At 44.1% G+C, this 25,141-nt stretch overlaps 1 protein-coding gene across 4 annotated transcripts in view; it reads right to left on the bottom strand.

The window, feature by feature from the left end:
- The window catches only part of lrp1aa (low density lipoprotein receptor-related protein 1Aa), a 307,973-nt gene that overhangs the window by 121,853 nt on the left and 160,979 nt on the right, over positions 1-25,141 (bottom strand). For 2 of the 4 annotated variants that reach the window (XM_079844459.1, XM_079844460.1), the window contains exons 25-30: positions 23,554-23,761; positions 22,357-22,521; positions 19,564-19,808; positions 16,885-17,016; positions 14,919-15,146; positions 11,098-11,272 (exon numbers count right to left, since the gene is read on the bottom strand). In XM_079844459.1, the coding sequence (XP_079700585.1) occupies positions 11,098-11,272; positions 14,919-15,146; positions 16,885-17,016; positions 19,564-19,808; positions 22,357-22,521; positions 23,554-23,761 (1,153 nt within the window). The remainder of the gene's footprint in view (positions 1-11,097; positions 11,273-14,918; positions 15,147-16,884; positions 17,017-19,563; positions 19,809-22,356; positions 22,522-23,553; positions 23,762-25,141) is intronic. The other 2 variants (XM_079844461.1, XM_079844462.1) reach the window with 1 other exon arrangement.

Below are 25,141 nucleotides of genomic sequence, written 5' to 3'. Positions count from 1 at the left end.
TAATGAGAAGCGAAGTGACAGGATGATGGGGGTCAAGCACAATAGGATGCATAAACTCAGGCTCAATCTCTTCACAACGACGAAGGCGCCCTCCTATCTTAAGGAGTTGATTTGCAGAGTCAAGTTCAGGAGCGAGGCTAAGGAGTCGACTGTGGTTATGCAGTTGTTTTCCCGCTGTCAGCTGTGTCACATCGGAGGGAAAGCTTTCCCATTGAGCTTGCTGAAAGATAGCTATTTCAGCCCGTCGAAAGTCTTCAGCTGAGAGATTGGCCCCATTTTCCTTGAGAGATTCTGCAGTGGCTGTCAGTAACTCTTGAAAGGTCAGAAACTTGCTTGGATCTGGTATGGACAAGCGACGTGCAGTATTCATCAGACCACAGAATGTAGAGTTTCTTAGTTCATCACTGTCAATAAGAGAGGATGTGGGTGTAACCGGCCACTGGTCAGGTGAGAGATGAATGAATGGTGGCCCTGTATTCCATCGACTTTGTGGCCCTAGTTCTGCCAGCCTTTTACCTCTGGTGATATCATCTGCCGGGTTACTATCGGAGTCCACATAGCGCCATTCACAGTGGCTGGTAAGCTCCTGAATCTCAGTAACTCGTGTACCAACGAAAACCTTGAAACGACAGGATTCTGATTTAATCCAAGTTAAAACTGTGGTGGAATCAGTCCAAAGGAAAACTTGTCGAATGGGCAAAGTCAGTTCATTCTGCAGGATCCTGGCCAACTGGGCACCTGTTAGGGCTGCGGATAGTTCTAGACGAGGGATTGACAGACGTTTTTTGGGAGCCACTCTTGATCTGGCCACAATGAATGTGACTTCCACTTCTCCCTGCTGGTCTTCTGTTCGAAGATAAGCGACCGACCCATAAGCTGACTCTGACGCGTCACAGAAGATATGGATATCTCGTTGGCTGGATACATCATCCTTTGGTGCACTGCAATAGCATCTGGATAAAACTATCGTTTGTAGATTACCGAGCTCCTCTGCCCATCTGTTCCAAGCATTCACTAAATCCTCAGGTAACATGGGATCATCCCAATCTCTCTTTTTGTCCCATAGTCGCTGCACTATTACCTTGGCACGTGTGATGTATGGGATGATGTACCCAAGAGGATCATATTGGCTGGCGATCACTTTATAGATGTTACGCATCGTAACTTTATGGCACTCTATAGCACGGAGCTTATATGACAAGGTATCATTTTGACAGTTCCACTGGAGTCCAAGCACTGATTCATGATTTGAAACATTACCCATGGCGATCCATTGCTCAGCACTGTCAGACCTGGATGCCACTGGTAAGTGACTGATGGTGGAAGGTGCATTACTGGCCCATTGCCTAAGTTCGAATCCTCCTTTTGCCAAGACACTCTGCAACTGGTCTACCATGTGCCTTGCTTCATCTACAGAGGGCAGACTTTGCAGGTTGTTGTCGACATAAAATGCCTTGTGTACAGCATCATGTACCTTTTCACCAGGCTGACTGTTGTCCAGGACATTCTTTTGCAAAGCAAAGACAGCGCAACATGGACTACTAGTGGTCCCAAAGGGAAGGACTTGCCATTCATAGACTCTGGGCTGCACTTCTCTTTCTTGATCTCTCCATAAGAAACGGAGAAGGGGTCGATCTTCGGGAAGGAGTCTTATCTGGTGGAACATTCCTTTAATGTCGCTGCTGATGGCGATTGAATGTTCTCTGAATCTTAGTAGCACAGCCAGTAACGAGGAAGTCAGAGTAGGTCCTGGAAGTAGCAGTTCATTAAGATTGTTTCCTTGGAACTGGAATGAACAATTGAAAACCACCCTATGTTTCCCGTTATGTTCAACCATATGGTGTGGGATATACCAACTCACTGGAGTGTCTTCTGCTCCTGACTGTAGTTCAGCAATGTAACCCGCCTGCTCCAGTCGTTTAATTTCAGCCTGGTAGATAGCTGCTTGATCAACAGACTTACTGAGGCGACGCTCTAGGCTTCTAAGATGAGGCATTACTGCTGCTTTAGGTGCATGAAGAGGGGGCATATTTTTAACTCTGAGCAGTGGGGTAGCATATCGCTGAATCCCATCGACTTCAACTCTGATCGTTTTTTGTTCCAGCAATTTTAGTGACTGCTGGTCTTGTACTGATCGAGTACTCGTCTTCGCATCCCTCCATGGAAGGACATCCATTTGCCAGAGTCTTTCGACTTGTTCATGCAAAGTAGCAGAAGGTGACAAACTTGTGAACAGACATTGCTGCTCTGTGAAGCGATGTTGCAAAGCTTGAACTGGTCCTTGTAAAGTCCATCCAAGGAGAGTTCTAATTGCAGCAGGACCACCTGGTGGTCCCAAGCGAACCGGTTCAACTGGGGTAATTAAATGAGGGCAGTCTGATCCAATGAGCAAAACTGGATGAGCTGCTTCAATGTTTCGGAGGGGAAGTCCTTTAAGGTGACGGTACCTTTCCCGTAGAGCCTTAACAGGATGACAATGTACTCCAAGCCCCAGCTCTGATGCAGTGAAAGCTCCACTGATTGGATATACCTTGTTTGGTTGACAGGCTGGTGAAAGGTTGAAGGAAACAGCCGCCCCATGCAGGACCTTTAACTCTTGCCTGACTGTGCGCAGGGGCAGGTCCTCTGGCTTCCCTTTCAATTTCAGCTGGTTAGCTGCAGCGTGCAACAAGATGCTCCTTTCTGAGCCATCATCAAGAATGGCATAAGCATTTATGGATCGATCTCCATTTCTCAGAATGACTTTACACATTTTCAACAGTACCTTCTGACTTCCTAGGGGCTTGTCAATGAATAATACATCGTTGGCGGCCTCCCCCATGATAGGGTTTGCAGATGAATCCTCTCCTTCCACTACTTTGTCCTTGTTCCTTACATTAACCTCATGAAGAACAAGCAAGTGGCGGCCATTACATGATTTGCAGCGCATCTTGAGGTTACACTCTGATGATCTATGGCCCCGTCCACAGCGCCAGCATCTGTTGTGCCCCTTTATCCAATTTTGCCTCTGAGATTTGGAGAGTTGAGAGAAATTGGCGCAGTTATTCAAAGAGTGTTTGTTGTTATCACAGTAAGGACAGTAAGGATTTGCCATTGTGGTCTTAACTGTGACAGGTGATGGAGGTGCAGAAGGGTATTTCTCAGTGCTGAGTAGGACTTCGGTCCCTTTGTGGAATGGGTTTACCTTCCTTGGTGGGTCCCAAGATGATCTGGTTGAGTACCCTCTACCGGAGCGGCTTGTATATCTTGTGGAATCTTCTTGCACTTGGATTTCATATTCTAACCAGTCTGAGAAGTCAAGGAGGTTAGGAATCTTCACATTCAAGGGATAGATGAATCTTCTGAAACTGCTTCGCAGATCATGTGGCAATTTACTCAGTAGTCTGGACACATGAGATCCACATCTTAATTCCACTTTGCCAGGCTTACCTAATTGTCGCAACATTCCCACCAAGGATCTCACCCTCAGAGCAAACATCCGGAAAGTTTTGATGTCTCCAGTGTTGATGCTCGGTCCCTCCATCAATTCCACTATGCGCTGTAACGCCAATTGATGTGGCTGGCCATACTGCTTATTGAGGGCATCCATGGTGTGGGTATAAGGATGACGTGAACTGCTGTATGATTCAGCAATTAGCTGTGCTTCCTCAAGCTTCAGATGTTCTAGCAGAATATGGAATTTGAAGCGCTCTGTGGTATCAGCTGGCAGAATGTTTTCCAAAGCAATCTTAAGCCTTGCAAACTCTCTGGGGTTTGGGTGAATCAGGTCGGGAATCGTAGGAGTAGGTCCACGATATACTCTTTCTTGGTCAACCAATGAACTTGGAGAGTGGTGGTGCCTTCTCCTACTCTTAGATGATAGCTTATGCTGTTTTCTGGAGGAAGATTGTTGAGGCGGAGATCGGACATGACTTCTCGGAACCATGTTGGCTTCATGTCCCCCATCCTGCCTCCTACTAATCGTTCTTCCAGTTGGTGGACCGGGGTTAACCTTTTGTTGCCTGGTTGAGCTCAGGTGCAGGTTTCTCATGCCATCATCGACAGAAGAGAAAATACTTTCTTGACTGCTTGAATCCTCAGAGCTTCCCCAACTTTCCACTGAGCTACTACATTGTGATGTATCATGAGAGGCTTGTGCATCGCTTGGATTCGACCCCGGGCCCGTTACTTTTGGCCTCCGTGGGGCTGGTACTGGTTTAGGGCGGTCTAGGGTCTTTGATGGACCGGGTACAGGAAGTGAAGTTAATCTTTGAGGGAGTTGTGGCTGCTGAGTTTGCCAACTTAACAACTGTTTTACCTCTGCTTGTAGTTGAGACATCTGTGACGTGAACTTACTGTTGACCTGCTTGAAATCATCTCTTTCCTCCTTCAGCTGCTGAACTGTGGTAATCAGGTCACTATGGAGTTTCCTTAAATCAGCATTTTCCTCACGTAGTGCTTCCACATGCTGGTCCCACCGATCTGTGGTAAACCATCGTTGTGGACTGTGATAATCACCATGATATGCTGCTGCCTGTGGGGTCTCCATGCTGGCATCCTCTTCGGCTGATGGAGCACAAGGTGAATTTCGGGAATAGCTGGGTGGTGTTAAGGGTTCAGGTAGGTTATAACCAGTCAAGTCATAATCCTGCAAGTGTGCTGGAAGAGATGATTGTCTCCTGGGCCGCTCAAGGACTTCAGCTGATGGTTGCTTCTCCATAACTGTGGAAAACTCTGGCTCCGGCTCGAAGGACCATATAGTAAACTGTTAATTTCAATCAGTTTGGGGTTGCCAGTTGGGGACTAGTTCACCACTGATGTCCGGTTAGAGACATGAAGAAGCAATAGGGGTTCAATTTCTTTGCTCTTTATTTCCAGCACATTGCTGGTTCCATATGTTTGTCTATGTGTGTGGTTTCATACTATATACGCACACATCAAAGGTGAAGCAAGCACAGAGTCTGTTTGAAACACTCATGCCATGCTGAGCTATTCACTAACATTAATCAATGCCACCTGCTGGAGATGGGCGGAGCAAAGTGTCTGCTGCTCAGACAGTGCGCTCTGACATTGGCTGATTGCCAGAGCAAGTCTCTCAGACACAACTTTCAAAATACAAGTCCCAATGGGCCTTTTTAACACCCACGCTGTGGCCAAGCTGAGTTTAGATTGGCCACAAGAAATAGTGGACATCCAGCCGCCATCTAAGCTGGATGAACGGTTTTTCAGGCGTCGAGTTCAACCTCCACAGCGGGGCCTTCCTTTTTTCGCCGATCTGCATAACGAGTTGTGTAGATCGTGGGGAAAACCTTTCTCAGCACGTTTATCTGATCCCCCAGTGCTTGATTTTGCTAATGTGCTGGGGACGGCTGAGTTGGGTTATGCAGCGTTGCCACAGGTTGAAGAGGCGCTTGCGGGCCACCTCTCACCCGGGGCCGCTGCATCACTGAAGGCTCCGTCGCTGCCCACTAAACCTTGCCGCGACACGTCCAAGTTAGTCGGCAGGGCTTTTAGTGCGGCAGGTCGTGCTGCTGGTTGTCTGCACACCATGGCGGTCCTGCAGGCATACCAAGCCGACCTCCTCAAAGAGCTGGATGAGGGCGAGGGACCATCTCCGGATGACGTCACTGAGCTCAGGAAGGCAACGGATTTGTCTCTCCGCATTTCCAAAGAGACGGCTCGCGCTGTGGGCTGCTCTATGGCTGGAATGGTATGCGTTGAGAGGCATCTCTGGCTGACGCTGTCGGGAATCAAGGAGAGGGAGAAACATTTTCTCCTTGATGCCCCGATCTCGCCTTCTGGCCTCTTCGGCGGGGCAGTGGATACTGTCGTCGAGAGGTTTCAGGCGCCTTCCAGAAGTTCTTCCCTCGCCGCTCGGGCTCTGCAGTTAGAGTAGGCCCGGGTGGGCAGCCCGGACCCTCATCCAGCTCATCGCACCGCGATGTGCAGAGGCAGAGTGTCGCCTCCCGCGCCCCTCCTGAGGGAGCTTGGCAAAGGAGGCGGCGCTCTCGCAGGAAGCCTTCTCAGCCTAAGAGCGACCTGAGGGACGTCATCCAGGCTAAGAAGGCTCCCAAGCGGTCCTAGCTTCGGCAGGACCACTGAGAGTCGTCCCCCACAGGGTGGAGCGATCAAGGTCGTTCCCACTCTGGGACTCTCGGGGAATCGTTGCTGTGCTCCCGCCGTCCAAGACGCTTCGGGCCGCATCGATTCCCTGCGCGCGCGCACTGAACCAGTCGCCTCCATTAGGACTTGCGACAGCTCAGCAGTCGCGTGCGCCCTGCGGACCTCTTCCCCGACGGCACCCTGCCGGTCAGCCGCTTCAGGGAGTTGGGGAAGAGGCTCGATTAACACCCGAGGCTGGCCTCGAGAGGCTAGCTCCCTTAGTAGATTATCTCGGCACATGGTCATGCCTTCCGGGTATATCTGCGTGGGCCCTGCGTACTGTGGAACGGGGTTACAGACTGCAGTTCGGTTTCCCTCCCCACGAAATTCAACGGGGTGGTTCGGACTGTGGTCGGTCCCGAGCAGGTGCGGGTGATGGAGCAAGAAGTACGCTCTCTGCTGGTCAAGGAGGCTATAGAACGTATTCCTCCACCAGACAGGGAGTCCGGGTTCTACAGCCGGTACTTCATAGTTCCCAAGAAGGATGGGGGGTTGCGTCCAATTCTAGATCTCAGCCATCTAAACCGGTCTCTGAGGAGATACAGGTTCAGGATGCTCACAATTCCAGCCATCGTGACTCAGATCCAGTTCGAGGACTGGTTCGTCACGATAGATCTGAAGGACGCATACTTCCATATCTCCATCCTTCCAGCTCACAGGAAGTTCCTGCGGTTCGCTTTCGGGGGCGAAGCGTACCAGTATCGGGTTTTTCCTTTCTGCCTAGCTCTCTCCCCTCGCACCTTCACGAAGTGTATGGATGCAGCACTGGCTCCGTTGAGACTCCAGGGCATCCGTATACTCAATTATATCGACGACTGGCTGATTTTGGCTCAGTCGTACGATATGGCGGTTCGACATCGAGATGTCGTTCTAGCCCACATAAGGTGCTTGGGTCTCAGACTCAACACGAAGAAGAGCGTGTTGACGCCCTCCCAGAGGACTACGTTCCTGGGGGTTGTATGGGATTCGACGCTGATGCGGGCACGGCTGTCCCCCGCACGCGTGGAGTCCATACTGGCGATGGTCTCGAGAGTGAAACTGGGCCGCAGCCTCACTGTGAAGCACTGTGTTTCAGAGACTGCTGGGTCTCATGGCAGCGGCAGCCAACGTAATTCAGTTCGGTCTGCTCTACATGAGACCCCTCCAGTGGTGGCTGAGAACCAAGGGGTTTTCCCCCAGGGGGAATCCTTTCCGTATGATCAGGGTAACGCGCAGATGCCTTCGTTCCCTCGTCATGTGGAAGAAACCTTGGTTCCTGTCCCAAGGGCCAGTGTTGGGAGCATCGTGTTGCCGGAAGTCCGTTTCAACAGACGCTTCCCTCACTGGTTGGGGCGCGGTCATGGAAGGCCGCTTTTCCAGGGGTCTGTGGGGGACCTGGCATTCTTCCTGGCATATCAATTGCCTGGAAATGCTGGCGGTCTACAAGGCTCTGAGGAGCTTTCTCCCGGACCTCCGCGGCCACCATGTCCTGATACGATCCGACAACATGTCGGCAGTATCGTATCTAAACCACCAGGGGGGCCTGAGGTCGCGCCCTCTTTGCAGACTGGCGCATCAGGTCCTTCTGTGGTCCCAGGGGAAGTTATCATCCCTCAGGGCGATGTACATCCCCGGGGACCAAAATCAGGGAGCAGACATCCTGTCGAGGCAGGGGCTGAGGCCCGGGGAATGGCGACTCCACCCCGAGGTGGTGGAGGCTATGTGCGAGCGGTTGGGCCCGGTGGAAGTGGATCTATTCGCGTCTCAAGAGACGTCCCACTGCCCGCTGTGGTTCTGCCTCACTCATCCGGCCCCACTGTATTTTCCACTTGGTGTAGAGAGCGGGAGGTGAACCCAGTTAACTGCCCGGTGGCTTCAGTGCTGGAGTTCCTTCAAGACCGCTTCTCCGCCGGTCTTTCCCCGTCCACACTTAAGGTGTATGTGGCTGCCATTGGGGCTTTCCACGCACCTTTAGGTGATGGGACATTGGGAAGGCACCATCTGGTTGTACGATTCCTCCGTGGGGCTCGGAGGATGAGGCCTGCGGCTCATTCCAGGGTCCCAACCTGGGACCTGGCAGTGGTGCTCGAGGGGTTGGCTGAGGCCTCCTTTGAGCCGCTGGAGTCGGCTGAGGCGAGAATACTGACCTTCAAGGTGGCTTTTCTCCTTGCCATCACTTCTCTGAGGAGAGTGGGGGACCTCCAGGCCTTGGCGGTCACGCCGACTTGCCTGGGGTTTGCCCCTGGCATGGTTAAAGCCATCTTGCATCCCAGCCAGGGCTACGTGCCCAAGGTGCTATCCAACAGGGCAAGGTCAGTGGTTCTCCAGGCATTCCATCCTCCACCTCACGTGACGGCGGAAGAGAGCCGACTTCACCTCCTCTGCCCCGTGCGGGCATTGAGGATCTATTTGGAGAAGTCTGCTCAGTGGAGAAGGTCAGACCAGTTGTTGGTGTGTTTTGGCTCACCCAAGAAGGGGCTGCCTGCGTCCAAGCAGACGATCAGTAATTGGATTGTCCAGGCTATAGCCATGGCTTATCAGGTGCGCAACTTGCCTTCACCTTTAGCCGTGAGGGCCCATTCTACTAGGAGCATGGCCTCCTCTGTGGCCCTCCTTTCTGGAGCCTCTATGCAGGAGATCTGCGAGGCGGCGGGGTGGGCCACCCCTCACACCTTCATTCGTTTTTATAGTCTGCATCTCCCTGAGATGCCTGGCGCGAGAGTGCTCGCCCCCTAGTTGTGCCTGGTTTCCAGCTTCACACTGGGGTGGGTATGATTGGTACGGGATAGTTGGTACTCGTTCCCCGAAGTGTCATCACGATGACGCAGTTCGAGTTCCCTCGAAGGGGAACGTCTCGGGTTATGACTATAACCCTTGTTCCCCGAGAAGGGAACAAGACACTGCGTCTCGTGTCCACCCAATCATCAGAGCGCTCGCTTCATCGCAAAGAACGCTATCTCTGTTACGTTCAGACGTCTCTTTGTATCTTCCGGGTATGCCGTCACATACTACGTCATCACGCAACACCAATCGGATTGGGCTGATTCTACAGTTTCTTCAGACGCTTTACGCGAGGGGCGTTCCCCGAAGTGTCATCACGATGACGCAGTGTCTCGTTCCCTTCTCGGGGAACAAGGGTTATAGTCATAACCCGAGACGTTTTTCTTTAAGAAGCCCTCATGTTCTCCACTCATTACCTGTATTAACTGCACCTGTCTGAACTTGTTACCTGTATAAAAGACACCTGTCCACACACTCAATCAAACAGACTCCAACCTCTCCACAATGGCCAAGAACAGCGAGCTGTGTAAGGACATCAGGGATAAAATTGTAGACCTGCACAAGGCTGTGATGGCCTACAGGACAATAGGCAAGCAGCTTGGTGAGAAGGCAACAACTTTTGCCGCAATTATTAGAAAATGTAAGAAGTTCAAGATGACGGTCAATCTCCCTCGGTCTGGGGCACCATCCAAGATCTCACCTCGTGGGGCATCAATGATCATGAGGAAGGTGAGGGATCAGCCCTGAACTACACGGCAGGACCTGGTCAATGACCTGAAGAGAGCTGGGACCACAGTCTCAAAGAAAACCATTAGTAACACACTAAGCCGTCATGGATTAAAATCCTGCAGTGCACGCAAGATCCCCCTGCTCAAGCCAGCGCATGTCCAGGCCCGTCTGAAGTTTGCCAATGACCATCTGGAGGATCCAGAGAAGGAATGGGAGAAGGTGATGTGGTCTGATGAGACTTTTTGGTCTAAACTCCACTCGCCATGTTTGGAGGAAGAAGAAGGATGAGTACAACCCCAAGAACACCATCCCAAAAGTGAAGCATGGAGGTGGTAACATCATTCTTTGGGGATGATTTTCTCCAAAGGGGACAGGACGACTGCACCGTATTGAGGGGAGGATGGATGGGGCCATGTATCGTGAGAGCTTGGCCAACAACCTCCTTCCCTCAGTAAGAGCATTGAAGATGGGTCCAGCATGACAACGACCTGAAACAAACAGCCAGGGCAACTAAGGAGTGGCTCTGTAAGAAGGATCTCAAAGTCCTGGAGTGGCCTAGCCAGTCTCCAGACCTGAACCCAATAGAGAATCTTTGGAGGAAGCTGAAAGTCCGTATTGCCCAGCGACAGCCCCGAAACCTGAAGGATCTGGAGAAGGTATTATGGAGGAGTGGGCCAAAATCCCTGCTGCAGTGTGTGCAAACCTGGTCAAGAACTACAGGAAACGTATGATCTCTGTAATTGCAAACAAAGGTTTCTGTACCAAATATTAAGTTCTGCTTTTCTGATGTAGCAAATACTTATGTCATGCAATAAAATGCAAATGAATTACTTAAAAATCATACAATGTGATTTTCTGGACTTTTGTTTTAGATTCCGTCATTCACAGTTGAAGAGTACCTATGATAAAAATTACAGACTTCTACATGCTTTGTAAGTGGGCAAACCTGCAAAATCGGCAGTGAATCAAATACTTGTTCTCCCCACTGTATATGTCTACTAACTCTCATTAGAGTGTTAGTAGATTATTAGTAGACTGGTTAGTAGAATAAGTTGACATGTATTTGCAGTTGAAGTTACTTGTAGTCAGTAGAATGTCTGTTGGGGAGCATCACAATAAAGCATTTTTTTATGCGATAGCACAACATGCACAAAACATAGCTAATGTCTGATATGGGCTACTTTTAAAAACTTGCATAAAAAGCCTCTTATAACAAAGTTGGTATGTTGTCTCTTCATGTTTTTGCTGCAAATTATATGTATTTTGTTCTTTTTCATGAAAAAAAAAAATCCTAGTGCAAATGGAAAATATCCTAAAGCCTTTACTCTATATCATGATGTCGAATGAGAAAACATGTGGTTGCATCCTGTTGTGCATCTATTTTTCTGCCTTTAGGAAGTAAAACGTGGAGGAGGGCAGGGTAGCATGTGTAAATGTCTCAACTGTTTGTTGCACGAGTGTGCTCACCCCAGTATAGGATGCAGAACGAGGCAATGGGGCTTGTCCAGTCCCTGAATAACAGCATTCTTGAAGGAGCCATCCAGTCTGGCCACGTTGATCTGTTTCTTATTGCCGTCATAGCTGGTCCAGAAGAGATTGCGTGAAACCCAGTCAACCGCCAGCCCATGTGCGTTGGGAATATCTGATCACACACAAAATAAACATTTCCAGATATTAATTGTTTGAATCAATATAATCAGATGACAGACACAGAAATCTAAACATTGGCATTCAGTGCATTTCCACAGGGATAAACATCTGGATGAAGAGAAACACGGATGGTAAAGTGTGAGTCATTATTTCATCATAAAACCCAACATGTCTGTAATTTGGTTTTGAGGGCTGTGCTAATTTTACTTAAACAGCACTCTCCAGAAAACGCTCGACTGTAAACACGACAGCAGTTCTGCACTGTAAACAATGACCATGATTCTCATACACACAATAACAAGATTTAAACAACAACAGCATCCTGATATTCCAAAGCCTTGTGTGAACTCAGGATAGGGTAGTTCAGCCAGAAATGAATTCCTGTCATCATTTACTCACCCTTATGTCATTCCAAACCTGTCTGACTTTCTTTCTTCTGCAGAACACAAAAGAAGATATCACTGTCTGTGTCCATATCACGAAATTCATTGGGGTCCAAAACGACACTGGCTTTCATTGTATGGACAAAAAACACTGAGACTTTTATAAAAATATCTTTCTTTAGTGTTCCACAAAAGTCAATGATGACAGCATAGACAGTGAACTGTTATTCTAATCTTCCATTTTCGTTGTAGACCTTCGTTTATTGTTTTTGACCTAGACTATTAACGTTACATGATATAGGCCCTGTCCCAAATGGCACCCTAAACCCTCATGGTCTTCCTCTGAGTCCGCACTTTCACAACGTAATACCGCTTTGACTGCCGGGAAGAAGTCTGCTGCGTGACCCGCACCAGTGTGGGCTCGGCAGAAGTGCGCATCGAGGGCGCATATCGACCTCAAAGGGGCGCTCGCGAGCACAAATGGGACACCCTGCGGTCTCGTGGACTTAACCGACACGCGCACGCAGCGACCATTGTAAGTCCACAAGACCAAAAGTGCACATGAAGTGTGCCATTTGGGACAGGGTCATACACGGAACGTTCTTAAGAACTTCCGCAATGATATAAGCCAGCTGGAAAACATCCGGTCAAATGTCACTTGTTGGAGTGTCGGTATCTTCAATGTCCTGAGGTAGCTTTAACAGCATCAATAGTGTAATACTTAGTTCATAATCAGAATACAGTCACCTAAATAGTCAGGCCTAGCATTAATTCAGTTATTCAAACGTAAGACGACATAAAAAAGATTCATCCCTCAGTGTTTCTCCACAGCAAAAACCATCAGTTTTGACACTTTCGTGTGAAAAAAAGCGCCAACTCACTGTAAATTAAAGATTTATTGTGCACTTTAGTTATATTCATTAAAGTGTGCTGAAATCAGAGCTTGCTCTGCACTGACAGACAGCTTCAGTGATTTATGAAGGGAGAGCGCTGATTCTTTCAGTGTAATCCATTCGCAAGAAAAGTTGTTGTTTTTCATGAGACTTTTGTGAGTACTTGATACTCCGCCTTGACACAATTTATTTTTAAAGGTGAACTATGTAAGATTTTTGCAGTAAAATATCCAAAAACACTAGGCCAGTGTTATATATTTTGTTCAGTTCCCAAATGTTTCCAACTATTTGTAAATCGTAAGAAATTGCTATATTAACCAAGGAACCGGGACGTGTGAGCTATGCGTTTGAGGGAGTCGCCTGTCGATTGCGTCATATCTGCGTTACCCTCGGTTTTATTTAGCAGAAACGTTTTACTCTCACTGCAGTGTGAACAAGTGTCATAGCAGTCGCTGAGCGAATGTCATAACTTCCTTTTCAACACACTCAGATATATCTAATACGATAAACAGAGTTGCGTTACCTCATACTCATGACTGGAAAAGAGGAAGTGGCGCCGGCGACCACGTCATAGTATAAGTCCCGCCGGCGACTATACCATAATAACAGTCCCGCTCTTCAATCGCTCCTGCGGCCTTGCTCAGCTCCACAACACTCGGTCCTGCTATGCTTCAGACTACAGTAATGTTAATAATCGCATCCATGAACATGATTTCTGCCCGAGTCCTATCCGGATTCTTTTCCACCGGCTGTGAGGTGAAGACCACAAGTCCCAAGATTCTGTGCTCAAACGTGGCGACCTCTAGTGGACGGAAAAGTTACATAGTGTAGCTTTAAACCTAGTGATTTTATAATATTTAATAATAATAATATTCAAAAGCGAGTAAAATATCACTCGCAATTAATTTTTTTGGTCGCAATAGCGACCGTTTTAGTCGCAGTCTGAAGCCCTGTGCTCATTTTTTGTGGATTTCTTTCAGGATTCTTTGATGAATAAAAAGTTCAAAAGAACAGACATTTTTTGGAATAGACATCTTTTGTAACATTATGGCACTTTTGATCAATGTAATGCAATAAAAGTATTCATTTCGTAAATCTTACCGACCCCAAACCTTTCGAAAGGTAGTATATTTAAAATAACCCCACCTCAGCTCTACAAAGTATCAAACACTGCCATCACGGGCATAATAAAGTAATTACGCTTAGGGCACCAAGACGGCCAGCAGCGGGACTGCTAACTCCACCCACTTGCAATATTTGAAAAATGCTGGAAAAGTGGGCAGATCCCAGCGGAGACAGAGGGGACGAACTGAGGGTGGGGCTGAGCGGGGGATGTGCACCTGAGACCCGCAGTGACGGATTGATTGACAGCTGTCCGACTCGCAAAGATGGAGAATGGCTGGAGTGACGCCAGTAGCTTTGCAACAGAGCGGTCATTCTCCCCCACCTTCACCTGAAGTGGAGGAGGGTGAATTGTCTGTAGACACAGGGCCAGAGCCTTATCAATTCGAGCCGTTGGCTCAAACTGCGTTAACTTCTGATGCCGACGATGCTAGCAAAGCAGCAGCGCAAGAGAACTGACCTAATCAATGAACAGTCAAATCCTTATACCGAATGCCACTAAAAATAGATCAGATCCATGCGATGTATTTTCATTCAAATGAACTGAATCAATAAGCAGCGCAGGACCAATAAGTTCAAACCTAATAGCCTATTATAAACAGATTTCCTCAAATAAAAATTAGCCTATATACACCAGCACGTTACGGTGTTGTTGTTCGTTACCATGGCAACCACTTGCGTGTCAGGGTTTGAAAGCGCGTCTCATGTATGAAAAGTATCTGTACACACGACAAGCGGCAAAAATATAGCAAGAAACACCCGACGTGTCCTGACAACTGCATTATTTAACCGTATTTTCTTCATTAGAATGTTGATAGCAAGTGACAAGTAAGTTTCATTCATAATGATTCTACTTCATGTATCATGAGAGTTCATTCTGGAGGGAAGCCGTTCTCATGTGATCAAAGCGAGAAAACATTTCTTCCAAAAATCCATTGGAAGAACCAACATACGTCACAATGACCTACAACATCCAACAGGAAATTCAACTGCAGTAGCCACCTTTCAACCTTCAAGACATTTTTACACCATATATTGTAGAATGAAAACACTTTATACCCAAATGTCAAAATTTACTCAAATCAATGAAAAGCACTAATAAAGCCCCAGTCTTGCAGATCATTAACAAAAAAGTTGTTTTAGGGTTTAGTTACCCTTTAAGTGTTAAGTATCTTGTACACTGTCCAGAACTGTACATGTGCATCTGCTTTTATTCCAATCAAACTGATGAATGCTGTACCTGCAGACACCACTGTCTCTATTCCTGTGCCGTTGATGAAGGCCCTTTTGATGGTCTGAGTCCGAACATCCGACCAATAGATACGCTTCTCCAGAGCGTCGTAATCCACAACCGTGACGTTGTCGATGTCAGGGACGGTGAAGGAGATGATGTAGTTGTAGTATGGATTATAGATGTCCACTCCTCTTATCTCAATCTGACGGGCGTACAGCAGGAACTGACGCGACTCTGGAAAAGAGACAGAGACACCCGTCCTGACTAGAGCCAAAAAGGAGACAGGCAGTAAAAGCAGTAAAAAAGGTCACAGGAAAAAAAAAATCCTCCAAGGAAATGAATTTGCGACGATCCATTAACGGAAAAAAATTGCCAGTACCTTTTCTGCTTAAAACATACTGTATTTAAAGTAATATTTCACCAAAATTACAATTCCGTCATCATTACCTCGCCGTCATGTTGTTCCAAACCCATATGACTGTCTTTATTTTACGTATCATAGAAGTCAATATGTCACTATTTAAACAAATATTATGATTTATAAAAATGAATTGAAATGTATTATATTATTATCTTTCTCTTCTACATACTATATAATGAAAGCGAATGGTGATCACAAAAAGCACTTTAAACCATATAAAGTTAACCTATGGTATAAAATAGATTTAAAGAATCGAAATATAGCAAGCAAGTTATTTGAATTAACATCAGTAGCTCACAAGCTGTACTTTCCACTCCCATCGGCGCTTTTATGGGATTGCTCTCTTATGCTAATTTGCCCTGTTTAATAAATCCGGTTCCTAAATGGGACCATCAAAATAAAGTGTAACCAGTATCTTTTTTTACACTCTATGGTAGAAAGAATATCCAAAACAAAAATCCAGTGGACAAAAATCTATTGAATAAACGGTAATTATATCCCTCAGATCCTCATTTTCAGCGTTTTTTTAGCATTATTTATATACTATTATAGTATTTATTAATCATTTTAATTCATTAAAAATTTTATATTTCAGTTTTCATTTTAATATAAGTTTCAGTATTTAATCTAATAGTTGTACTTTATTTTATTTTAGCTTTACTTTAAAGTCCCCATGAAATCAAAATTTTCAAAAACGATATAAGCGTTCAAAATTTAGTCTCTCACTTCCGCCAATATGGATCAGTGATTTTGATGACATCACTCTGCACTTCAGCTTCTCATCAGATTTCCTGTCCAATCAAATGCTCTCTAGAATATGAAGCCCCGCCCCCTACACTATAATTAGGAGTATGAATATATGAATATGAAGCTGTGGCTGAAATCGGTCACTTGTTCACACATGTACTATTTTCTACAGGGTGAAAGGCACATAGTGCACTATATAGGGGATAGGGAACAATGCTTTCTATTGGGGCGAATTAAGTCTGGTTTCACATTAGTGTCACGCAAACCGCCTCAGCTCCGGTCCAGAGACACGACAGCACAGAGCGGATCATGTGATCGAGTCGGTCCAGAGACACGATAGCACAGAGCGGATCATGTGATCGAGGCGGTCCTGAGACACAAAAGCACAGAGCGGATCATGTGATCGAGTCGGCACAGACCAGAAAATGTTTGAATTCAGGAGATCAGGAGGAGAAACAGTTAGAGATTAGGAGTAAACTGCGGCTTTACCTAGCTCAACGGCTCTGGACGAGCTGTGATATAAACAAAACACTACTGGCTATTTTAAAAAAGGGGAGGAGCTGTTTGATATGTTTCGTCCTGTCTTCCTGTTTCAGTGGAAATTACATCCACACATTGAATAATGCTGCATGTTTCAAGGCACTTCAGTGGGTCTTGACAAACAAACACAGTTTTTAATAGTTATAATTTCAGGTAACATTAACAACAAGCCTATTAAGCCCATTAAAGAATACATGATGAGACTCTGTCAGGTTGTGAATGATTCAGGTCCGTTGTGTTGTTGGCTCGAGCTCTAGTTCGTACCGTAGCAAGTGTGGTTATCTTCACTCAGTCTCATGAGGTGAGGACAGGCGCAGGAGAACGTCTGATTATAGTTGATCAAGCACAGGTGAGAACATGGACCCAAACCACCGTTAGCAGCACACGGGTTCGGTGCTAGGAGAGAGAGAAGACAGATCAAAATAAACAGGAGGTGAATTAATTGTGCTGACCAACGTTTGACTATTTTGTGATTATCGGAATCTGCGTTTACTTGGTATGTGTATAGGGGTATTTTGATAGTATGATGAAAAGTAAGACAGAGGTTAAAGGTTTAAAACAGACAGAGGAACTTCTGAAAGCATGTCTAAACCAATTCATCCCCTCTGTCTGCTCCCGTCAGACATGAATAAACAGATGTCTGCCTCTATAAGATGAAGCAAGTGAGCTAAACTATCATGACAAGTTTACTCACAAGCTGCATTATTAGGCGCCAAACACCATCAACATGTGTGTCTATCAAGCCGACTGTCCCCTCCTTCAATTTGACCCGCAGTCTTAAAGTTTACTCAATAACTAATCAAACAATTAAAACTCGGCAAGAAAACTTATGAAATGATCGGTGATGTCCAGACAACAAGCCGTTATTAAAAGCTCAAAAGGACTCTCCATGTTGAATTTCAATGCAATGGACTCTCAATGCAACTTTATGCATTCAGATTTAAATTGTCCAGTTGGTTTTATTGTTGATGTTTTTTTTTTTAAATTTTGTAGTTGCCTTGATGAATTTATTGGCTAAATGAGTGAATTAGAGAATGAACACTAATTCACTCATTTAGCAAAAAAAATCATCAAGGCACCCACAGATTTTCAATTAGTAAAATGTAATATTTTTATAGGACACTTAAATATGTTAAGTGAACTGTGTTTGACTAATTGGGACAACATTTGGGGGAATTCTGTTGGTCTAAAGGCTCGATCACACCAAGAACAATAACTATAACAATATCTATAATGATAAGTATATCAGTATCTACACCAACAGACAATATCATTCTGTTTATAATAAGCATGTGCTGCATTTTTGTCACCTGTCGCTTTAAATGCTTTTTAAAGTCTTTTAAGTGGATTCTGGTTGGCTGCCAATGGCTATGTTTACATGCACACCTTTTGTTTCAATCAGAACAAATTCATTCTGATGGGTAAATCTGACCGTAGTATTTACATGAACGCTAAATAAATTGATCGGGTTCATGTGTGCGTTAATATGTCAAAAGCTTCAAATCAGAATTGATTTTTGACATGCGCACACTGCACAAATATAGAGTTTCCCGCTGTTTGAGCATACTATTCTCCTACATTGCTTCTTTTCTTTGTTTTAAAGCGCAGAGTTAAAGGAACATGCCGATTTTTGGGGACTTTGGCCTATTCACCATATCCCCCAGAGTTAGATAAGTCCATACATACCATTCTCATCTCTGTGCGTGCCATAACTCTGTCTGACGCACCCACGCTAGCCTAGCTTAGCACAAAGACTGGAGGTATATGGCTCCAGCTAGCCTACTGCTCAATAAGTGACAAAATAACGGCAACATTTTCCTATTTACATGTGATGTGTGTATAGTTGTGTACTAAGACCGACGGGAAATGAAAAGTTATGATTTTCTAAACCGATATGGCTCGGAACTATACTCTCATTCCTGCGTAATAATCAAGGAACTTTGCTGCTATACCATGGGTGCAGCAGCGCAATGATATTACGCAGCGCCTGAAAGCGCCGGTCTTAGTACACTATGTAACTATACACATCACAACATGTAAATAGGAAAATGTTGGCGTTATTTTGTCACTTATTGAGCAGTAGCCTAGCTGGAGCCATTTACCTCCAGTCTTTGTGCTAAGCTAGGCTAGCGGTGGGTGCGTCAGACAGAGTTATGGCACGCACGGAGATGAGAATGGTATGTATGGCCTTATCTCTGGGGGATGCGGTGAATAAGCTAAAGTCCAAAAAAGTTGGCGTGTTCCTTTAATATTTATCTATTTCGGGTCCTGATTAGGAGATAACGAGTCATATATTTAAATCATTATATTTAAAAACAACTGCAGCTCGTTCTGCACGTCATATGCCATTTCTAAGCCATTTCACATGCGCAGTCCTTTCCATTTTCAGTTTTCAATCCGACCAAGTGGTTACATATTCTCTCGATTGGATTAGAAAATGAATAAACCACCCCTTCCAAACCGATTGAGCCATCAATCCGATTACTAGAGGATTATTTGGTTGCATGTGAACATAGCCAATGTCGTTCATCAGCTGGGGGAAAGAAAATCACTTCAAAAGTGATTACAACAATATCGTTCCTCTGTGGTTCCCCCAAACCAGTTAAATGCAAACCCCATCCTACAGCCATTTCATTGGTCAACTCAACCATGCAGTCGCCTGTCAATGAATTTGACGTCATGTATTCAACTCAGAGCTGAGAAAAAAATAACAATAATGTGATTGACATGACATGACATGATTTACATTTGACTGGTTTAAGGGGAAAAAAATCTAGTTTTGGAATCCATTAGATTCAAGCATTTCAAATCAACTCTTTAGAAAAAGTTATATTGATGGAATTAGATTATTACTCCATTGTACTTTGATATATACCACTGCTTTGAAACAAGAATTAGTAATATTGACATCAGAGTAACTTTGAAATAAAGTTTGAAGATTACCTTGCGGTTGTCTAGATGGGTGGTATACCTGCAGATCGAAAGGTTGCGTGTTTGTTCTCTGAACCACAGTGACATTGTTTCCTGTCCATTTGTTGGCTTTGGCCAGCGTGTTTGTGCGCCAGTCTGTCCAGTAAACCTCTCCGCCGTACATCGTCACAGCAAACGGATGCGAGAGATACTCGTGTCCCCTGAGCACCTCGATCAGTCCAGACCCGTCATACTTGGCTGAATAGATTGCATCCGATCTGAGACATAAGTCAAAAATAAACCATTTCTATGGTCATTCATTTCTGATAGGAAGCACAAATTCTATGATATTGGATAGACTTTAGTCACCAAATTTATGAAATTTCATTGTCAATGGTTAGGGCAAGGGTGTCCAAATCTGCTCCTGTTAGGGCTCATTCCAAAAGACTTGAAACACACCAGAACCAGTGTGGTTGTCGGGATCACTAGAGACTTCCAGGAAAGTGTGTAATGCCCAGTACACATTGTTAGTCACTGTTGCTAACTCGGACAAACAATCGCAGTTACTAACTGTCTTACAATTACAGCTGTCAGTGTGAAAACCTTGTCCCAAATCTTGTCCCAAACCAAAGGTGTTTTTGATCAATTTTGGACACAGAAGGACCACCTCTCGTCGAGGAGTATTCAAGTGGGACTTCAATATGCCATGGCGGGATATATAAAAGATTTTTAAATAAATATGGTGGGTAACAAGATTAATTTGGAAGCAGGGGTTTACAGATCATAATGCAAGTGGGAGAAGCCTCATGTTATGGTCGTCACGATCGCAGATGACAATATCCAGGATCAACACTGTTCACAAAAGAAGATATTTTGAAGAATGATTGTAACAAAGCAGAGAGAGCAACCATTGACTACCATAGTATTTTTTTCCCTACTATGGTAGTCAATGGTTGCTCTATCTGCTTGGTTACAAACATTCTTCAAAATATCTTCTTTTGTGTTCAGCAGAACAAAGAAACTCATGCAGGTTTGGAACAACTTGAGGGTGAGTAAATGATAGAATTTTAATTTTGGGGTGAACTACCCCTTTAAATTAATTTACATTTAAGCAATTTATGAAGAGGAAATGTAGACCTTTGTTTATGTTTTTGATCTACACTGTACATGTAGTGAGAACAGTTAGCTATTTAGGGTTGTACGTTAGCATGGATTCACTAACCTTAATTGTAACTTAATGAGATTATGACAAACAGAAAATCCTCTCAGGACACCTGGAATCAGTGTAACAGTACCCCAGGCACATCGTTTAACCATTTATGTAGCATAAACACCATCAAACCGATGAGAGCTTCGGATCTTCCAATGTTTCTCTATGGCACTGAAATCTAAAGAAGTCCAAGTTCCGGTCCCCGTGCAACTGAAACTCAACTGCCATTGGCTCATCTGCGTTCGAGGGGAGGGGCTTATCGATAGGTCAGTTGCCAAAGTGGGATTCATCTTGATCTATTTGTTTACCACTAGCGTATGCTGATTTTATTCCTTTATACTATTTTGCGTCGTAGCCTACGATTCAACAGGTGTCATCATTGTAGAGTCTACATACATGTCGTACCAAAGTTTATTAGATCCACGTCGTACAGTGTGATTTGTAATGATCTTATAGGATTGCAGGAAAAAGCCCTCTGTAGCAGGCATTAGGGTAGGTTGGAGCTAAACTCTTTGGACACCCCTGGGTTAGGGATTGGGATAGGGTCAGGACACTGCTTGGAGGGCCACTATCTAGCAGAGTTTAGGTTTAGACCTCATTAAACACAGCTAAACCAGCTTATCAAGGTCTTCTAAAAACTTTGAGGAAGGTGTGTTAGAGCTAAACTCTGCAAGACAGTTCCTTCCAGGAGCAGGATTTGACACCCTTGGGTTAGGGATTGGGAAAGGGTCAGGGCTCTGAATAGTTTGTTCTAGGACCAACTTCCATTGATCCAGGAGCATGCCTAGAGTCTCAGAAAAAAATTGCAAAACAGGGTAGTACCCTTAAAAGGACATCTTTGTAGCTTATTTACCCCTAAAAAGTTCATACTAGTACCTTAAGGGTACATATTACTACTAATGGCGTTTCAGTAGAGTTCATTACGTACGCAATTTTTGAAGTTTATATTGTCAGAAGTTGTGAATGGTACCCTAATTCCAAACCGTACCATACCACTTTTTTGGCACCCTTCCGTTGGGGTACCTAGCACAGCAGTTCGGTATTAAAGGGTGGAGCTAAAACTCCCTGTAGAATGTTGATTGGTTGACAGAGAATTGTCACTTGCCGTGCTTTTTTGGCTGTGTTTTTCCTTGCAGTCTGCAGCCTTGGCTCAAACAAAGTGTGTCTTCTTGTGACAACAGCCACATGCCGAGAAGCAAGAACAAGATCTGCTGTATGTCGTCCATTTTTGTTTACTGTGTCGCTTTCTTCTTTGCGCGATAATGACGTCGATCACTACACCATGCCTATCATAAGGGTATTGTTGGCGATGGAAATGCAAGCCTTAATTTTTTTTTTTCTTTTTTTTTTATCCGCAGCCAAATTCTGGCTGTTTAACAGGTTCAAACACTCTTTTTTTTTTTTTTTTTTTTTACGCAAGCCTTATCAGGGTTTATGGTCCCGAATAGCACTGTACCGTACTGAACCGGACTGCACCGCTCTGTGAAAATGAGCCATTTTATACACCTTTTAGGGCTAGATAAGATGCAAAGGTGTCCTTTAAAGGATACTGCCCCAGTGACAATATTTTTTTTCTGAGAGAGTACATGGGTAAAGTGTATCACATTAAACATTACCTGGCATCTATCCACAGAATGCGGCGCTCCAGGTAGTCCACAGTCAGTCCGTTGGGCCATCCTCCACTGCCCGTCTCCTTATGGATGGTGCGTCTGCCATGTCCACTCATGGACGCAGCCTCTATCCTGGGCATGCTGGCATCCCAGTCTGTCCAGAATAGGATTCTACAGAATCAGAGCACAGATGAGGGCTTTTTCCATGCTGCTTACTAAAGTTCACCTAGTCTCAAAAACAAAAAGCATTCTGTATGGAGATCGCTTTTACTGTATGCAAAAGAGCAGCGTGGACATTCTTCGAAAATTTTACTTGGAACAACATAAAGTTGAGTCTAATTTTTTTTTTTTATTCTTTGGGTAACCCATTCCTTTAAAGCAGTGATTCTCACTTCAAGGCACCCCATTCTCAAGACAATATTTGAAGGTAATTCTGGGACTTCTGTATTAAAGGGGTGGTTATGATTTATGATATGACAACAAACGGCTGGTAGGGACTACAACAAGCTTTTTTCACTGGTTGATGTCACAAACCCTAAAATTTACATAAACCCTCCCCCGGGAACACGCAAAAAAATCATTATAAATTCATTAAAATAAACAAATAGCATTTTTACAGAAGCTCCATACCAATAACTGAATGTTCTTTTGTGTTACGCTTTTTCTTTAAAAGAATTTATAAATTTTTTTTAGTAAGTCATGATTATAGTTTATTACTACTACTACTATTATTATTTTTATTTACTCACAAATAGCTATTTTTTAAAGATTGTTTTTCATAACTTTTCAGCACTTTTTAAAATCCTCTCATATATTCATGTTTTCCAAGAATCTGTCGGTGTTGAAGTAAAGATGAGCAAAGCTGGACCTATGCACTGGCAGTAAACTCAAAACACTGGACTCAAAACCTGAACAGAACAACTAATATACTGTCATGAGAACGGACAATGAACTGAAAGAAACACAGAGCTTAAATACACAAACAAACAGGAGGCACAGATTATCCCTTACAGAATCCTGATTCATAAATAAAAATGACAGTTAAAGAACAAAAAAAACACAACGCCAGCTTATATCTTTATTTTTTAGCTGTTTTAGCTTATGTTTTGTCTTTTTAAATATTATTAAATACTATAATACTCTGCTTACGAGGCACATGGGGATCAACACAAGTTTCAGAAGTGGTAATGATGGATTGCTTACCCCTCTCTGGGGTCCAGAGCGATGGCTCGCGGATGCTCCACATCTCCAGCTAGTAGAGTGGTGCGCATCGTACCGTCCAGTTTGGCAACCTCGATCTGATCTAGATTACTCTCCACCCAGTAGATGTTTCCAGCGATCCAGTCTACTGCCAGACCCTCAGGAGTAGCTAATCCATACTGGATCACCACGTCAAAACTGGTCAGTGCTGCTGTGTGAAATAAAAATGGAGGAAAGTGGGAGGAACAAAGACAATATATGTATGGGAAAATAGTTTTTACCTAACTATTGGTTAATTGCAAAAGGTCCATATTATAGTCAGTGGCATGACACTTTTTTGTGTTTGTCTTAATTAAACGATATATATTGTTGTGGGGCATTAAGTAAAGTATACCTAGGTGGTTTAAACGTTTTGGGATTGTAAAAAAACAAAAAAACAAACCTGTATCAGTATTTTTGGTCTCATTTCTTAACATTAGATGTTAACATTAGACAGGACAGGATAGTTCACCCACAAATGAAAATTATCCCATTTACTCACCCTCAAGCCCTCCTAGGTGTATGACTTTCTTCTTTCAGACGAACACAATTGGATTTAAATTAAATAATATCCTGGCTAATCCAAGCTTTATAATGGCAGTGAATGGCAGTCCAAATTTTGAAGCCCAAAAAATGCATCTATCCATCATAAACGTACTCCACACGGCTCCGGGGGTTAATAAAGGCCTTCTGAAGTGAAGCAATTATTTGTGTAAGAAAAATATCCATATTAACATGTTATAAAGTAAAATATCTAGCCTTTTTGGGCTGTCATTCACTGCCATTATAAAGCTTGGATTAGCCAGGATATTATTTAATATAACTCTGATTGTGTTCGTCTGAAAGAAGAATGTCATATACACCTTAGGGGTAATTTTCATTTTTGGGTGAACTAACCCTTTAATAAAAATACAGTTAGGTCATGTTAGTTCAAAGTGCATTGACTAATGTTAACAAATACAACGTTTGATTTTAATAATGTATTAGTAAATGTTGAAATTAATTTATTAAGATTAATAAACGATGTGGAAGTGCAGTTAATTCTTAGTTCATGATAACTAAATTAATTAACTAATGTTAACTAATGAAATCTTATTGTAAAGTGTTACCTAAAACTGCTTCACTGTTTAACATTATGAAATATTGTTTTATAAATTCTATTATTCATATTATGATTAATAATAAACTTTTGTCCACCAAATCAAGGTGAAGTATGGTGTGTAACCAACCATAAAACAATCACGGAGAGTGATGTTGATTGTACTACATTACTTAATAAAGTGGCTTAATTGGCAGACAAATGTTTTTCAAATATAAGCAGTTGAGCAATTTTGTTAAAATATTTATTTATAAGACATAATAATAAAATGATACCTACAAAGTATCCCATTATCCAGAAAGTGACCCATTATACTTTTTCCAGATATCGTCTTTCATGTAGTGTGTAATAGAGCCATTTATGAATGTAAAAGCTCTGCAAAGTTTCAAAGATCAAAGTGCAGATAAATGGAGTTTTTGTCTCCCAAAAGTAAGAAGCGATTCTGAACTGAAA

Source organism: Gobio gobio (genome assembly GCF_949357685.1).
Source record: "Gobio gobio genome assembly, chromosome: 19".
Lineage (NCBI taxonomy): Eukaryota > Metazoa > Chordata > Actinopteri > Cypriniformes > Gobionidae > Gobio > Gobio gobio.
The sequence above is the reverse complement of the archived record's forward strand: the minus strand, read 5'-3'. Positions and strand labels throughout refer to the sequence as shown.